The sequence below is a fragment of the Neomonachus schauinslandi genome, chromosome 12 (assembly GCF_002201575.2).
Source record: "Neomonachus schauinslandi chromosome 12, ASM220157v2, whole genome shotgun sequence".
Lineage (NCBI taxonomy): Eukaryota > Metazoa > Chordata > Mammalia > Carnivora > Phocidae > Neomonachus > Neomonachus schauinslandi.
The window spans coordinates 22,017,262-22,036,380 of NC_058414.1; the positions used below are offsets into that span (position 1 = coordinate 22,017,262).

Below are 19,119 nucleotides of genomic sequence, written 5' to 3' on the forward strand. Positions count from 1 at the left end.
AGCAATTCTCCGAAGGGTCCTTAGAGGAAAGCCTGTCATTTGAATTATGTTGGGAATCACAGGGTGGTGGTCCAGCTACTGACTGATAAGCCTCCTTTGAGCCTGCAATGCAGTTCTTACAAATAACATTTTAAAAGAGTTGTATTTCAAACTCTGATCTTGAGGGTTTTTTTTTTTTTCAGAATATAACCTGAAAATATTTCTGTACACCCCTGGAGTGGGGAAAGGGGGTAGAATGAGATGGACTTCAGTTGGGGGCCATTGTTGGAAGAGAAAATCCACATAGAAGAAAAGGAGGGAAAAGGATCGTATATTTTTAAAGTAGATTGTTGGAAAGTATGTAGCTCCAAAAACAAAATTGGCAAGCAAACTAATGAATTTAATAGCTCTTCTGATAAGAGAAATAGCTAAACACTATTTGTTAAATGCTAAAAGGTATAGAAGTCCAAGTCATGTGGTCTTGCATCTTCTGTTAAAAGAATGATCCTTAGTTTATGGACAAATAGAAGTTAAAAGAAGAGAGCGATTGTGCTGCATTTGTATCCATTTTTATAACTTCATCATAATTAGACTAACGGCAGAGTTTTAACACATCAGAATGGCATATTAAATCTATTAATTTTTCCCAATACATGTGAGCAAGTTTGTCCTCTCAACTACACCACACAATTATTGCATGGACTCTTATCAATTAGAGATTCACTGGCCACCTGGTGAAATAGCAGCCCATTTACAATTTATTAAAGCCATGGATCTTTCAGTCTGGAAGGTACAGTGTGTCTCTTGGGGATTCTCTTGATAAATTCTGAAGGGAGACAATGGCAACTCCATTGCTATGACTTAACAGAAAATTTTGGTCTGAAGAAATGACAAGAGCATTTACAAGGCTTCTTGGGGAAATGTGGAATGTTGGGAGAATCTTCCTGGAAGAAGTAACATCTGACCTGAATTCTCAAGGGTGAATAAGAATTTGCCAAAAATCATGAAAGAGAAGGGACTTTTTTTTCATGTAGAAATAAATAATTTGCTACAGCAATGAAGTATAAAACAACACTTGTGGGTTGCTAGGAGAATATAAGTTCCATGAAGGTAGGGTTTTTAAATCTGTTTTGTTCACTGCTGTGTTATAGAACTTCAAATAGTATCTGAAACATAGTAGATGTTCAACAAATATTTGTGGAATGAAGAATGCAACATGAAGTTGAAGAGGCTGTTATGGCCCAGATGATGAAGGATTTGGTTGATTAAAAAGAGATAAAAAGTTGGTTTTGGTTCTCCAGAGGCCATGGAAAAGTACAAGGGTATTAAGAGGAGAAATAAAACCATAAAAGTTGATAAGATCATGTGGGTGACCATGGTAGTGGTGGTGAAGCTACAATCATAAACCAAGAGTTACAAGCAACCACATCTGGGAAATTTCAGTTTTTTAAAAATGGACAAAGAAATAGGATTCATTAAAGGAGTCTGAGAAGAAACAGAGAATTGTAGGATCACTAGAAGAAATTGGTGTCCTGGAACCAAAGGGAAGAGACATTCTGGAAGAAATGGGAAGTATTCATTTGACAAATAGGAAGTCTGCTAACATCAGAGAGAGCATTTTCCATAGCATGATGGGAAAAGAAACCAGATAGCAGTAGGTTGAGAGATGCAAGTCTGGTTAAAAAGAAAAAACGCACAGATGTTAAGTAAAGCCTATTCCTCCAAGAATAATGGTCTTAAATAAATTATGGAATAAAGTGGGATATATATAGGCACATACATGGATAATATTTCAAGAAAGTTGTCTGAGAATCAAAGAAAAGTGAAAGAGCATGGCTGGACGGTAATGCAGAATCAAGAAAACCATCTTAATGTATGGGATGAAGTCCAGGAAGTTTGTAGGCTAAGGGTTAGGTGCCCAAAGGAAAAAGGAAGTTATAATAGTGCCCATGATAAAGAGAATATTGATGAAGCAGTTCCCTGAGTGGATGGCAGTGGCTTCCTTCCAGAGCAACGTAAAATCGGTGTCTGAAAAGAGGACCCACCAAGTCTTTCTTTGAATCCAGAGGGAAAGAAGAAAGGATGGGCCTATACAAGCTTGTTTTTTTTTGTTTTATTTATTTATTTATTTATTTATTTATTTATTTATTTATTTATTGAGACAGAGAGCACTGAGCAGGGAGAGGAACAGAGGGAAAGGGAGAAGCAGACTCCCCGCTGAGCAGGGAGCCCAACACGGGGCTCGATCCCAGCATCCCAAGATCATGACCTGAGCCAAAGGCAGACGCCTAACCGACTGAGCCACCCAGGCGCCCCTACGAGCTTGTTTCTAAGGGATGTGGTAGGGGAACTTATCTATAAGCACTTAAGATGAAGGATATTAGATTAGCTTCACCTAATGTGGATCTAATGAGTGTATTTAGTGGTATAATGGTTTCATTTCATTTCCATTTACTTTTATACAGGAGCTGGGACTTACACATCAAATGGCAGGGTCTTCTATGTGGGATTTAGCAGGCCCCCAAACTCATTTTTGACTGCTGGCATATGTAGTTTAGGTAGTTTTTTTAATATCAGAAAAAAATACATAGCCATAATGTAACATTCATCTCAAATTTAGAGCCGTTTAACTGAAATGGATTCATCTATGCTTCCCTCACTAAATTTTATTCCAAATTTTAAGTGAAAGTGTCACTTTGGTACAACTTTTTCCAATCTGCCCGTAGAAGATGCTTTGTAACATAAAACTGTTTCTGAACTGAAATACATTATAATGTTCATTAAAACACACTCTCCTGGAAATGTAAATGTAAAACTGATTTATCTAATGCATTACAAAATTCTCCATAAATGTACCATTGTGAAATAACATTAATTAGGAGGAGAGGCAAAACAATACATTTTCTTTAAATTTTAGGGCAATTAGCATAACTTTCATTAATATGGTATAATAACTGCAATTATTTTCATTTGCACTTTTGGTAGAATTTATATTCATTATAAGTCTACAGTTTCATATTCTGCAATATGAAAAAATGAACATGACTTTGTATTTTATAGCAAGATAATGCTGTAGATGATTTTATTCATTTATTTCACAAGTAAGAGCCTACATGTAGGTGCTGTGATTCAATAGTTTTTGTGGCAAGATTTTCTAAGTTTACTATCTGGAATTCTCTTGCACATAACTTTAACTGCACTCAGTACATTTAACTTTCTGCTTTTATGCATAAGCAATTGGCAAGCTGAGGGCACATTTTCTATATGACTGGCATGATTTCCTAAATATAATTTATTACACCATAGTGGCAGATAGTGAGGAATGTGGTTTTGTTTTTTGGGGGGGACTACTTCTTGTCACCTCAGAATTGTTGGCTAATAATCATTATTGCTTTTTCCTTCTTCCCTCTGAAATCTCTTGATTTTGCTACTGTCAAATTTGTATCAGGTTAGTAAACTTCTGGGCTGTGAGCTCAAGGAAATTACCACTGTGGATTAGAAGGGTGCAGGGAATATGTTTACAGGTTAATACATGAAAAGCAAAGTATTCTTTACAACTCCTTACTCCTGGGGCCCCCAACTAATGAATGTATATAATGTAATGAATGCAAATAAGCCCATGATTCAGGAACATTGAGAACTGTATAGAGTTTTTGAGAGGTATGAACATTACAGTGATTTTCAATCTGCAAATGGGGAGCTGGTGGCCAGAGGACCTAAGCGACACACTCAAACTAGCCATGTGAATTAGGAGCTCACATCATACTGTATGCTGATTCTAGTTAAATGAGTCATTCATCATCTCATGCCAGTAAGCCTGTATGTTTTTTGTGAGTGAAGACATTGTATGGCAGGTATTACAGTCAAATAACTGGCACAGTTGATGGATTAATTTACAGGATCAATCTATTATTACCCATTACATTTAAAGTAAGCTCCACAAGAACAAGGATTTATTTTGTTCACTGGATATCCCTGTATTTAGAACAGCACCTGGGACATTTGTGAAATAAATAGAGAAGAAGAAGAGAGACAAGTTAGGCAAAATTTGGTACATGACCAAAGTGAAAGGAGAGATGCCAAGGTTACTTTAAAAGCCCAGACAGAAAAAAATCAGTAGAAAAATAGTTTTGTCCATTTTTGTACACTCAGCTGCGTTATGTGACTCACATGTGCATCTTCCTGATTTTTGTTTTGTCACTATCCTTCTCTTCTTAATGTTATAACAATAAAATAATATAACAAGTGTACATGCCAAGCTCTGAGGAAAAATGACAAATAAGACACAGTCCTTGCTTTTGAGGGCAATTGGCTAGCATTTAAAGAATCAGCAGTTTCTCTTAATTGGCATTTCTGTATATATCCACTTACAGCAATTATTTACAATTATATTGAGGACTATGGGAGTGTAAGTCTTAACATGCCCTTTTTTGTTTTGCACTTAAGTGTCCTCAAATTAGTAAATGGGGTAAATAAAAAGTAAATACGAAATCAATAATTAACAGTTATATCTTATCACGTGCAGACTGGATTTACCATCTAAAAGACACTTCTGTCCACTCTTCCACTTACATTTAGAAATGGCTAACAGATACATCTTTCAGTTAAAAAAGAAACTGATACATTAACGCAACTATTTAACTGATGTGTGTGGTGCGGGTTGGGGTGGAGTGAGGTACCTTCTGGGTTAAGGAGAGTCTGCAGTTTTAAGATTTTTATTTTTATGGTACATAAACTTTATGATAAAGACCTGAAGAAGTCACTTGTCTCCAAGAATCTCTTGGATATAATGGATGGCTTCCTCTCCTCCCCCTATAAGCCCTGGAATGAGGTCTAAAATATTACGTATAATAGCTCCTCCTTTTGGAACCTACCACAGGACAACATTTCACTAACTTAGACATGAGAACAAATAGGGATGTTAGTTCTTTTGGTGATAAGAAGTTGATCTGACATGAGTTCACTGGTAGAAAGTAAGATAAGTAAGCCTGTTTCCATCCTTGCCTACTGACAGTTTCTTTCCTTTTCTTTAAAGATTTTATTTATTTATTTGACAGAGAGAAAGAGAGCAGCAGCAGAGGGAGAGGGAGAAGCTGAGCAGGGAGCCCCATGTGGGACTCAATCCCAGGACCTCGAGACCATGACCTGAGCCGAAGGCAGACGCTTAACCTCATCTCTCTGACCTCATCTGCCATTCCATCTCTTCCCCGCTCTGTCTCAGCCCCACGAGCTTCCTTCTTGTTGCTTGTCTACATCAAGCACAGTCTTGCCTCAGGGCCTTCCCCCTGCTTGAGATGCTTGTCCCTGGACATCCATGCGGCTAGCTCCATCACTCATCTTCTCACAGATGACTTTCCCTGACTACTCTTTCTAAAAGAGAATGGTCTCCTTTGCTCATCATACTCCTTTCCTTTACCCTGTTTCTCAGTTTTTCTTCATTCTTATCTCTAACACGTATTTCTTTGTTTATTACCTAATTTCCCCCTAGGAGGTAAGCTTCTTGAGGCAGGAACTTTGTTCTGACTACTGACATATTTCCAGCACATAAACCAGAGCTGAGCACACAGTAGGTCCTCAACAAATACTTAGGAAGTGAATAAACACATGGATGAATAAACCCTACATATCCAAGCAAAACCCATCAAAACTTCCTTTGCATAAAATTGGGGAATTCTAATATTAGAGTCAGAAGATAGAGATTTGAGTTCTGTTTCTGCTACTTCTAAGCAATATAACAACTCTACAAGTATTCCTAGCATCTCTCTCACCCTATGGATCATCTGTGCAATAATTTCCCTGTTTGGTGTACATCTCGTGAGATCCATGGCATTTTCCATCCTTTTCACTGATAATTAGCCACACTTCTTATATTTGAGGACATAAGTTGTCCATCTCCCTGCCTAGATACACATTCAATAAACTTGGGCCAATTACTGAACCTTGGGTCTAAGTTTCTTTATCCATGAAAGTTGGGTTGAGAAAGAAAATGTGAAGAGAACTTGTGAATTTAAAAACATACACCACTGGCTTGAGTGTACCTCAAAAGCCTACAATGACTCATATTACACTATCATGTTACAAAAAGTATTTCATCTCTGTTTCACATAATTCGTAGTTATATGTCCCTGATATGCAGGTCAAGGTGCAGAGAGCATACAAGAAATATCAAAAGCAGAATGGCTACTTCATGCGTAACCCCAAACCAGTCCCTTATTTCTGGGCATACGGGGATACCATATTTCCTAGCCTTTTATGGTTAATGGGATCTAGAGCTGGGTTCTGGTCAATGGAATATTGGAGGAAGTGATGTATATCAGCTGGTTAGAGAGAACCCAGTGGGGGACTTCAAGGCCTTAGGGCATGGAGATCCACCAGAGGGAAGAAGCCTAGTTCCCTGAACCACTGTGTGTAGAAGAGTTGCCCAGGAAATCTGCTATCCAGGAAAACATGCATTGGAAATCATATGAATGAGAAATAGATTTTTATTTGGAACCTCAGGACATATTTGTTAATACAGCAGCCAGCATGCCATGGTTGTTCTCGCCTCATGGTGTGGATCTATTACTTGGTTTGCTGTGTCGTACACGCTCTTTTCTGCTGACATCAAGTGGAGAGTTGGATTACATAACATTGACTGTGGGATATCCACTTTGATTTTTGCTTTATCTCTCTGGATAGCACTCTTCTCAAATAACCCATGCCTTTTCTCTTCCAAAAAGAGTCCTGTAACATATCCTTATTACTGGTGAGTATTGACGCTCTTTTAGTAATTTCTAAAGTCTTTTGTTATGGTGGTGGTGGTGGTAATGGTAGTTTAAAAATCGTATCTTTTATAACTTTAACTAACTAGCTGCTTATACGTTTCTCCAAATAAGTAGTGACATGAATATTAGAATATTTGGTATAAAAAGCTATGACATACACAACTTAGTCTTAAGTGGTCCAGAAACACACACACACACAAACACACGTTATTAAGCAAATGGGGCAAAATGTTACCAGCAATGTGGGTAAATGGTATATGGTGTTCTGCGTACTATAGTCACAACTTCATGTGAATTTGAAACTTCATAAACAAAAAAAATTTAGAAAAAAATGTTAGCTGAGTAATATTCCATTGTATATATGGACGACATCTTCTTTATCCATTCATCTGTTGAAGGGCACCTCGGCTCTTTCCACAGTTACACACGAACAATGAATCATGGAACACTACATCAAAAACTAATGAAGTACTGAATGGTGACTAACATAACATAATAAAAAAACAAAAACAAAAAAAACAAAAAAAAAATCAGATAGGAGAAAAAAACTATTTCAAACAACAAAAAAAGGAAAAAATGTTAGCAACATTAAAAATATCAGTTCTTCTTACAGTTGTGCTTTTACTATTTTCTCTGTGCAGTTTAAAACTTGAGATAGAATGTTTTTGTCTGATAATACGGTTTTTGAAAATTTAAAGGAAGAATTCTCTACATAGACACAATTATGTCCCTAATTTTTATGCTTTGCCCTCAAACACAGCTCTGATATAGTATATGCTGCCTCTCAAATATTCTGAATTCTGCTTGGATGTAAAAGAAAGAAAAGATGTATATTACTGACACTAGTTAATTATTACATTATCAGCATATGAAGAGAATATTCTGATCTAGTGAAAACCTTTGGGATCATGTTTTCCAGAGATAGGAAGGAAATTTTTCAAATACTGATTGGGTGCAACTTATGGGAGGTTCACAAATTAAGTAGGGGACTTTGTGCATTTTAATATAAATAAGAGGACAATACATGACAAGGATTGATTATAGTAATCACTCTGGAGTTCCTTTATTCCATACATCAAATAACAGCTTCCTTGGGTAGAAAGTATAATGATTCCCTATAACTACTAGGTTGAGCATCAGACAACAAATTATTTATACATAAACTATATGTTTCTTGAGCCATTAATATAGAAAAAGTGTTAGCCAAACTCATCAAGAAAATAACACCAACAAGAAATGAGAATAATTGAAATACTCTTAGGTAATGTGGCCAATAGAAGACAAAATTAGAAAATACCCGATTCAATTCCATTTAAACACATTTAAAAAAAATGAATAAAAGAGACAAATTTGTAGGATAATATAAATGATAAAAACTGAGTCTAGCCAAGATAGAAACTCTAAGATTAATTACTATGGAAGAATTTGAGAAAGTTGTAAAAGGTATCATTCTCCTTCACCAAACCAGACCAAACACATAGCCAACCCCCTGGAACCTGATCATTTCAAAGGTGTATTATATCTTCAAAAAATAGATAAAATCAATGTTACTTAAATTGTTTTAGAGGAGAGAGAAGTACAGTTATTGATTGCTTTTATGACACCAGCATCATTTTGATAGCAAACTTTAACAGTAAAGAACAAGCCAAAACAAAACAAAACAAAACCCAAAAAAGAAAACTTCAGACCAATCTCATATATGAATATTGGTGCAAAGTTATGTATAAAGAAATAGAATCTAGCAGCACATTATAAATATAATAGTTTACTACTATTATATTTACTACTACTATAATAGTTCAATACTAATACATCTCTTAATTCAATTCATCAAGTGTTAAATCAAAGGGGAGAATACTGATCATCTCTGTAATTGCCTTTTGTCGTTTTTGATGAAATTCACCATCCATTTTTGATAAAAGATTCTTAATGAAATGGGAATTGAGGGGTATTTCCTTAACCTGGTAAATATTCATCTCAAATAAAAAGCCAGCATTGTGTTAACTGTGTAAAATGAGACAGCTTCCATTCAAGCCAGGAATAAGATAGAAATTTCCATAATTCCCACTATTAATCAACAGTATTCATGAAGTAACAGTCAAATGTATTAAATAAGACAAATCAGAGGTATGCAAATAGGAAAGGAGAAAGCAAAATGATTGCTATTTGTAGGTCGTGGACTGTATGCTTCCAAATCTCATGAAATGAACTGAAAGATATATGAGAAACAGTTAAGATAACTTAGTAAAGTAACTGGTTATAAAATTAATATTTAGGAATAAAACTCTAGGGAGATAGGAGATACACAATAAGTAAACAAAAAGCATATTTATGTGGCATTTAGTTTTCACTTGTCTCCCTCCAATGGAATGTTAACTCCATGAGTAAAAGAATGTGGTTGGTTTTGTTTTTTGCTTTATCTCCAGTGCCAAAAAAGTGCCCAGTACATATTAGACATTCAAGAAATATTTGTTGAAAGAAAGAATAAATCTACTCTCTTGTGCAGAGATAGATGTGCAAAGACACACGAGTTTTTTTTACAATAGAAAAAGACTAAAAGTAACCAAAATACCCATTATTGGGTATCCAATTAAATATGCTATTAAAAATAATGAGATAGGGGCGCCTGGGTGGCTCAGTCATTAAATGTCTGCTTTCGGCTCAGGTCATGGTCCTAGGGTCCTGGGATCGGGCCCCACATCAGGCTCCCTGCTCAGCCGGGAGCCTGCTTCTCCCTCTCCCACTCCCCCTGCTTGTGTTCCCTCCCTCGCTGTCTTTCTCTCTGTCAAATAAATAAATAAAAATTAAAAAAAAATGAGATATATTTTTGAACTAATATGTTAACTGCTCTAAGATAAATTTCTAAGTTAAAAAAAGCAAGGAACTAGGCCATGATACAAGTCTCAACACATTGAAAAGGACTGAAATAATACAAAACATATTTTTCTCCAAGGAAAAATTATTAGAAATTCACAGGAAAGAATTGGGAAATCCTAAATGTTTGAAAAATAACACATTTCTAAGTAACCTATGCGTCAAAAAACAAATCATAAGGGAAATAAAAAAAATACCTTGAACTGGATGAAAAAGAAAACAGCATATCAAAATTTATGAAATTAAGCTAAAGAAGTGCTTACAGTGAAATTTATAGCTTTAATGCTTTTATTAGAAAGAGAGGAGTAGAATCATTAATCTAAGCTTGAAGACAGAAAGGCAAAGTAAACCAATCACGAAGCAAGTAGATCAGAGTGGAACACATTGAAATAGAAAATAGAAAAACAATGAATCTAAAAGCTGGCTCTTAGGAAACAATTTTATGAAATTTTGTTAAAAACTTTATCTTAACAAATTTGACAACTTAGATGAACTGTAAAAATTCATAGAAATAAATAAATTACCAAAAACTGATTGAAGAAGATTGGAAAATTGGAATAGGCCTAAATCAAGAAAATGAATTTAATTAGTGAACAAAAATCTTTCTACAGATAAAAACCCAGCCCAGATGGCTTCACTGGTGAATTCTATCAAGCTTTTATGGAAGAATTAATATCCGCCCCATACAAACTCTTTCAGAAAAAAGAGAAGGAACACTTTGCAACTTATGTTATAAGGCCAAGATTATCCTGACACAAAAGCCAGACAATGACATCACGTGAAAAGAAAACTAAAGAAAATCTCTCCCCAAGTAGGTTCAAAAATTCTTAATAAAATATAAACAAAAAAGCCTGCAACATACAAAAAGAATTATACACAAATGGGGTTGTATCAGAATGCAAAAATTAGTTCAACATCTAAAAATCATGTAGGGGCGCCTGGGTGGCTCAGTCAGTTAGGTGTCAACTCTTGATTTCGGCTCATGATCTCAGCGTGGTGAGATTGAGCCCTGCATGGGCTCCACACTCAGCATGGAATCTGCTTGAAGATTCTCTCTCTCTCTCTCCCTCTTCCTATGCCCCTTCCCTGTAAAAAATTTTAAAAATTATGTAATGTATAACACTGTATTTTTTTTTAAGATTTTATTTATTCATTTGTCAGAAAGAGAGAGAGAGAGAGACACAAGCAGGTGGGGGGCAGCAGGCAGAGGGAGAGGCAGGTTCCCTGCTGAGCAAGGAGCCTAACTCGGGACTACATCCCAGGACCCTGGGATCATGACCTGAGCCGAAGGCAGACACTTAACTGACTGAGCCACCCAGGCTTCCCAACACTGTATTAATAAAAGGTAAAAAAAACAAAACAAAACAAAACAAAAAAACAACCACATGATCATCTCAATAGTTTCAGGAAAAAAAAAAAAAAACACAAACTTTTGTTCAAAGCCAAGATACATTGATTATTAAAATTCTGAACAAACTAAGAATCGATGGGAACTTTCTCAACCCAATAAAGGGCATATAAAAAGCCTACACCTAAAATCATACTTAATGGTGAAAGATTAATGCTTTCCCCCTGAAACTGACAATGAGTCAAGGATGTCTGCTCATAATCACCTCCATGAAACATCATAGTTGAGTTTCTAGCTAGTGTTTTTTTTTTTTTTAAAGATTTTATTTATTTATTTGAGACAGAGAGAATGAGAGACAGCATGAGAGGGAGGAGGGTCAGAGGGAGAAGCAGACTCCCTGCCGAGCAGGGAGCCCGATGCGGGACTTGATCCCGGGACTCCAGGATCATGACCTGAGCCGAAGGCAGTCGCTTAACCAACTGAGCCACCCAGGCGCCCTTCTAGCTAGTGTTATAAGGCAAGGTAAAGAAATCAAAGGCATACAAATTGGAAGAGAGGAAATAAAACTGTACCATCAGACAACATAATAATCTATGTAGACAGTCTTATGAAATTTATAAAAAAACCCAGAAGTGAGTATAACAGGATTGCAATGTATGAGATCCAAAACAAAATCAAATGTATTTCTATGCATTAGCAAATGACAATCTGAAAATGACATTAAGAAAATAATTCCATTCCCAATAATGTCAAAAACAATAAAATAGCTAGGAATAAGTGTAACAGAAGACGTATTAGATCTGTGCATCGAAAACTACAAACCACTGCTGAAAGGAATTAAAGGAGATTAAATAAATGAAGATATATACCATATTTATGAATCAAGAGATTCAGTGTTAGCTTGGAAATTCTTCACAAATTGTTCTACATATTTGGAGCAACACCATAATCTCCACAGTCCTTTTATTTAAGATAAGTAAAATAAAAAGGATGATCCCAAAATTTATATGAAAGTGGAAAGAATCTAGAATAGCCAAGATAACTGTGAAAAAGGAGACAAAAGTTAGAGGATTCACACTACCTGATTTCAAGACTTGATATAAAGCTAAAGTAATCTAAAAAGTATGGCATTATCATAAGGATAAACATATAGATCACTGGAACAGAATAGAGTCTAGAAATAAACCCTCACATTCATGCTAGTTAAAAAAATATTGGAGTGCCACAAGGCAATCCAAGAGGAAAGGATAGTTTTTTTTCACTAAATGGTTCTAGAACAATTAAATTCCATATACAACAAAATGCATTAGACCCTTACCTCACACTATCCACAGACCTTAAAATATAGATCTAAATGCAGGAGCTAAAATTATACAACTTCTAAAAGAAAGCAAGAAAAAGTCTGTGACCTCGGGTCAGGCAGAGATTTCATAGATAAAACACCAAAATAATAATCCACATAAGAAAACACTGATAAATTGGACTTCATCAAAATTAAAATCTTCCGTGCTTCAAAAGGAACCATTAAGAAAATGAAAAGACAAGCCACAGACGGGAGAAAATATTTGCAAACCATATATCTTATGAAAGGCATGTAATCAGAATACATAAAGAACTTATACAGTGTAATAAGAAGATAAATAGCCCAATAAATATTCAGATGGGCAAAATATTGAGTAGTCATGCCATCAAAGAAGATATACAAATGCTAATAAACACATCAGAATGTTGTAAACACATAAAAAATTGAGAAATGTAAATTGAAATTACAAAAAAGGTATCATTATACAGACACTAGAATGACTGTAATCAAAAAGACTGACTATACCAACTAAGGGCAACAATGGGCAGAAACTGGAAACCTCATACATTACTAGTGGGGAATGTAAAATGGTATAGTCATTTTGGAAAACATTCTGGCAATTTCTTAACAATTTATATATATATTTGTCATATAACCCAGCAGTATCACTCCTAGGTATCTCATCAAGAAAAATGAAAACATACGCACATACAAACATTTACATCCGAGTGTTCACAGCAACATTATTTATGAATGTCAAAACCTGAAAACAACGCTAATGTCCATCCATTTGTGAATGGATTTTAAAAAGTGGTAGATCCATACAATGGAATACTAACTACTCAGTGATAAAAAGAAATAAACTACTCACACATGCACCAGCATGGGTGAATCACAGGAGCATTCTGTTATGTAAAAGACTATATATTGTATGATTCCATTGATTGATCGATTGATTGACTGACTTAGTTAAAGATTTATTTCTTTCAGAGAGAGAGAGCACAAGTGGGAGGGGCAGAGGGAGAGAGAGAATCTCAAGCAGACTCCGAGTTGAGCACGGAGCCCAATGCAGAGTTGATCTCACGACCATGATGAGGTCACCACCTGAGCAGAAGCCAATAGTCCAGCGCTTAACCTACTGTGCCGCCCAGGTGCTCCTGTATGATTCCATTTATAAAAAATTTCCAGAAAGGCAAAACTATCCAGAAAGCATATTAGTGATTTTCTGGGGCTGAGGGAACTTGAGATGATGGATGTTCTAAGGATTATGGGGACTGTTACACAAAAATATCATTTTAGTGAAACTTATTAATGTATAAATTTTAAGTGGGTGAATTTTATGTTATGTAAATTACTCCAAAATGGTGTGTGTTAAAAATGAAATATACCCTAATAACCAAGATATTTAGAGTAAGACATATGTATGTATAATATCATATCATTTATAGTAAACATACTACGTATATTCATGCATGTGCTAGTTAAGACCACAATATTTCTGGGAGTATATATTCAAAAAACATGTTTGCCTCTGAAAAAAGGACTGAAAGTCTGGGACAGGAAAGAGAATTATTTTTCCATTGAATACCTTCTGACACTGTTTAAAAAAATTAAACCATGTATAGTATTGCTTTAAAAATTAAAAATCCTAGTAAATAATTAAAACAAACAAGAACCACAATTCTGATAGAAGGACCCAGGCCTATGACTCTGCTCTTGAAGGTCTGGACGTATCTGAATGAGGCTGTGAGCAATTTTGAGTAGCCTATAATAAGAAAAAGCAAAAGATGACTCCAAAATTTATATGAAAATGGAAAGAATCTATAAAAGCCAAAACAATTACGAAAAATTTCATCACAAAAACATGGTATTAGTTCCTTATAATTTCAGAGAGATGAGTGCAAATTGTGGGAATCTGGGGAAACACAAGAGGTTTTTGACTAGAAGTACTTTATTACAGGGTCCTACATTCTGCAGGTCTACACTAGCCACAAAATAAAAACCAATTCCTTACCCCCAAACACAAGCAAAATGCAAACAAAATGTAACATCCTGGAGGATTAAAGGAGAGGTGGGAAAAATAGAGGGGGGAAAAAAAGAGCAAGAATAGGGTGGTCTAGCTGATAGCGGGCGTTTATATATACAGAGGTGATTTCAAAATACTTTTTCCTGCTCTGCCATGCCTTTTATTTTTAAAAAATTTTTTAAAGATTTTATTTATTTATTTGAGAGAGAGAGCATGAGCAGAGGGCAGAGGGAGAAGCAGGCTCCCGCTGAGCAGGGAGCCCGACACGGGGCTCGATCCCAAGACCCTGGGATCACGACCTGAGCCGAAGGCAGACGCCCAACCACTTAGCCACCCAGGCGCCCCATATGCCATGCCTTTTTTAAAAAAGTCATTATATAGGATGTGTATACAAACTCGTTTCTATGAATCAGAGAGTGGCTATACTGCACAGTAATTTTCAGTATACCTTTTAATATCAAGAACCTGTTACAAAGATTTGCTTTTCAATTGCATGCTATGAAGATATGGTTTTAATTAAGGATATTTGTTTTAATCTTACACAAGCAATGGGAGAAATTAAAACACACTGTCAATATTTAATTGTAAAGATTCAAGTGCTATTTTGTAACAACGCCTTAAGAAGGTCAAATTTAAGACTTCTGCTATCATAATTTCCCTTTTTAATATACGAACATAATACTTTGTACAGTGTTGCTCAAAAAATGCCTAGTATTTGGTGTCCATTTTCACACAAGGAATCAATAATGTAAATACTTCCTTGAAGTGGAAACACCTGCAGTGAGTGCCAAATAAATCATAAAAGGTGCTTCTTTCAAGCTTTGACTGCCTTCCTTTGCATTTCAAACCAACAGGGCTCTCCTGCTGTTTTTAGTGCTCTGAATAGACAATCACATATGTTGGCCACACTGTGTTCTTCATGCATGAGTTCCTTGAAGAGCTGCTCCTTCTGCCCCACCCTTGCTGTAGCTTCAGCGTTCCTTTACTCTCAACACACATTTCATGAACACCGATGGTGGGCCATTCGATATGAAGAACCATGACCCCCACGTTAGGGAGTATTATCATCCCAATATAACAGCCGAGGCTTCTGAGGCTCCTGGACTTTAAGTGTCCCAAGTCCCAGAACCGGTAAGCAGAAAACCAGGACTTAGCCTGAGCCTTTTCCTTTATACTCTGTTTTCAAGTATCTTTCCAATCTGTGGCCCTTCCCTCCTTTCTCTCCCTAGTGTCACTGATAGTTAAGAGCAAAGTAGCAGAGGAATGAAGGAGGGGCCTTCCTCTTAGCCCCATTCCCTTCCCCAGAAGGTAGAAGGGAGGAAACCCCCAGGGCTCAGAGTTCCTACCACCCTCCTCACTGCTTCGATTTCCATAGTTCACCTAGAACACCCAGCTTAGAACTTCAGCCCTAACCCTGTTCCGTGACTTCCTGCCCAGGTCATGGAAGGCACCATGAGTAATTATTGCTGGAGGAGTACCTTTGTAGTGGAAGAAGTTTCCTAAGCATCCCAATTCATGACTCGAAAAAGATTTTTCTGCGACAACCAGTTCCCAAATGTCCTGATGGGGATTATGAAGACTATATTTGAACTTGGACTGGGTTGAACCAGCTTCCACCTGCTAGCTAGAATCCTAAGCACAGTGCAGAGCATTGACTCGATTGGAAGAACCAGATTTCTTAATTAAGTCAATGGGAAACCAGTTTGAGATCTCTACAACTGATAATATTAATGAACTTTTGGAATATAAACCACTCATATTTGGGGATTCAGGCTTTACCCTCCAAGTTCATACTAAGATACATTTGTGAGACAGAAAGCACTACTTTTATTGTGTTTAATATAAAATTGGAAGAAAACATATATTCTCAAAATTAAAAAAAAAACAACCCATCGCATCCTGGACTCTTGTTTTTCTCTCCTATTCTTTGACTTTTATTTTTTAACTCTTGTTTTTCTCTCCTATTCTTTGACTTCTATTTTTTGAAGTATGATTTCATTCAACTCGAGGAAAACTTCCATTTTTATGATAGTATTGTAAAGGTCCTATTATTTTACCTGCATATTTTATTACTGAGTAGTGTTTATCTTACCTCCTCGATGGATAATCAAAGAAGTCTCACTTCCAATGGGACAGTCCTTAAGTATATCCACTACTTCTGTATGGCTCAGGTTCTGTACATTCTGCTGGTTGATCTCAACAATGAGGTCGCCTTCACACAGGCCAGGGCATCCCTGAATGTCAAGTATTTGTTTCACCCGCTGTCCTGTAGGACTGTCAGCAATAGTGAAGCCAAAGCCCTGGGCACCTTTCACAATGGTTAAGGTCATAAGTTCAGCTTGGGTGGCCCCAGATGAAGCCATAGACACATTGTCGTCATGGACGGGTGGTGGATACGTGCCATCTAGTTGACCATCAGCTGGCATTGAGTGCAAAGAATGAGGCGGCCGATCTGTTATATCTGGAACTGACTGTGAGGTCCGAGAAATGTATTCCAAATATGTTTCATAGTTATGTCTTCCATTGACCATCACTGGAGGTGGCCTCTCCATTATTGCAAGGGGTGGCACCATGCTGTTAGCAGGATCTTCAGGATCAAAGGGCAAAGGGTAGCCACGACACAACACCAGGTTGACACTCTGACCAATAGGAACAGACTGGAAAAGTTTGACTACATCTGCATGAGTATGTCCAAGGACACAAACTTCATTAATATAGACAATGACATCACCTGCAAGGAAAAAGGAAAGAGATTGACAACATGAGGTAAGTTCAATTAAAGTTGACATAGAGAAATGGAATTATTTATGAGACTAGTAAAAGAGGCACTCTGTTTCTCAGTAAGCTGTGAGAAAACCAATTAGAAGAATATTTAAATTCACTGTAGGTGACTCAAGGTTACCAACAGGTCTGCCAACAAATACAATGATCAAATGATGAAAAAAAATGCTATGTGTTTATTCTTGGAGTTCAGAAACAGCTTTGTGTTCAGAAAGAAAAGTTTAGAAGCATTTGTACATTGAGGAAGCACACATTCTATGCTTCCTTTTCATCTTCATTTCCATCTTCAGTGCAATTCAGTTAATAGAATTTCAAACTATTGAGAAGTAGTGGTCATAGTTTTAGATGAAAAAGAAAGCCCCGGTATATGGGTTTTTTTGGTATAACTTGACTGAGTCAACTGCTACTTTTCTTTTTTATGGAAGAGGAAAGATTTTGCCCATTTATTTTCTCCATCTATAGCAAGATGTAATTACAAAGGTTCTGTGTATACATAAGCAAAGGTCAAGAGCACTGGTTCTGGGATCAGGGATCTGGGTCCGGATCTTGACTCTACTCCTTAGCAGATACATGATATTGGGCTAGTGACGTACCTGCTTTGAGGCACAGTTCCTCATTTGTAAAGTTGTTGTGAGGATTAAATAAGATAATGCGGGAAAAGTGTTTGGCATTGTGCCTGACACATGGTGAGTGCCCAATAAATGTGGACCACTATTAATATTACTATTGCTAAAATAAGTTGGAGGGGATTTGGGACCTTGGCTTTCAATAGAAGGCTGCCATAGACTCATCCTCTGATCTTAGATTAATTAATATTTCTGTAGATCTTTTTAAAAAAGCCATTTGTCTTCTCTCCCCAATGAATTATCATAGAGTTACAGATGTCCACTGGTTAGATGTTAACTTTATGATATTAAAAATGCCCTGAATGTTAATTATTCATTATAAAATAAAAATTCTGAAAAACAATATTTCCTCCTTAAGATACGGAAAAAAACACGCTTGTTTAATTGTTCAAAAATTTCAATTATGTATGAATAACAGTTTTAGTTTTAGAGAACTGCCCTATTATGGGTTGATCTTTTTATTCTCACAAACCATAATATTTGAGAATTATGCTTGTAAATTGAGATTGTGCCTGACTACGCTGAGGAGTACATGAGGGATAAAAAGACATGTTTTCACAGACTGTCAAATGAGTAACTCAGCAGGTATTAATTTATCAGGATAATTCTGAAATGGGTAGTGTAAATGGCTAGGGATTTCATACTGAGACATCCTTGCCCATCAAAATTGCAAACATCAAAAATGTAAAAACAGAGTTGAACTTTCAGAGTTAAATACTTCTCTAGCTTTTCTTAGGTGTCTGATATAAAATGGTTACTCCACTTTATGCATTCTAAAATAAATAATTCTATGAATAAAACATTCCCGAGTAAAATACTCTCAACAACATAGACTCAGTTAACACTTGCTCTTCCCAAATGCTAGAGACCTGCTTGAAAGTGCTAAAGATATAAAGAGAAAAGTCAAACAAACATTTTCTGGGATTCAGCTTAAGTGTGATTCTAGAAAATGTCACAGACTCCGTGATTGGGTAGATGGAACTTCACACTTCAATTATGTGTATCAGAAAGGGTGTTGGTGTAATGGTGGGGATTTTGGAGCAGGACTTAGGGCTGAGTTGGGATGAGCATCCTTTCTCTGCTACTATGATTCGCCATTGGACCAGGGCAAATGGGGACTCTTTGGCATCATTTTCAACTGGTCTGGTCATCCCAGAGTCCCAGAGAAGTATCTGATCCAGACAAACTCTTTTCTTCTCTTCCTGCCTCTTCTATTTTTAAAGTTAGGATCATCTATTTTACACATTACAAGGTTGAGAGAAGAATAAATACTGTGTATGACCATCCAACTCAATGATGAGAACATTGAACATATTAGTTGTGGTCCTCCAGGTGGCACCGCCCTCCCACTTACTGCCCTCTCCGAACATAATCACTGTCCTGCTTTATTCACATGCACTTTATGCTTTTATGACATA

General features: G+C 36.4%; 1 protein-coding gene across 1 annotated transcript in view; it reads right to left on the reverse strand.

Moving 5' to 3' along the window:
* MAGI2 (membrane associated guanylate kinase, WW and PDZ domain containing 2) overlaps positions 1–19,119 on the reverse strand; it is a 1,351,041-nt gene that overhangs the window by 197,694 nt on the left and 1,134,228 nt on the right. The window contains exon 10 of the mRNA XM_044920220.1: positions 16,387–17,025. Within this exon, the coding sequence (XP_044776155.1) occupies positions 16,387–17,025 (639 nt within the window). The remainder of the gene's footprint in view (positions 1–16,386; positions 17,026–19,119) is intronic.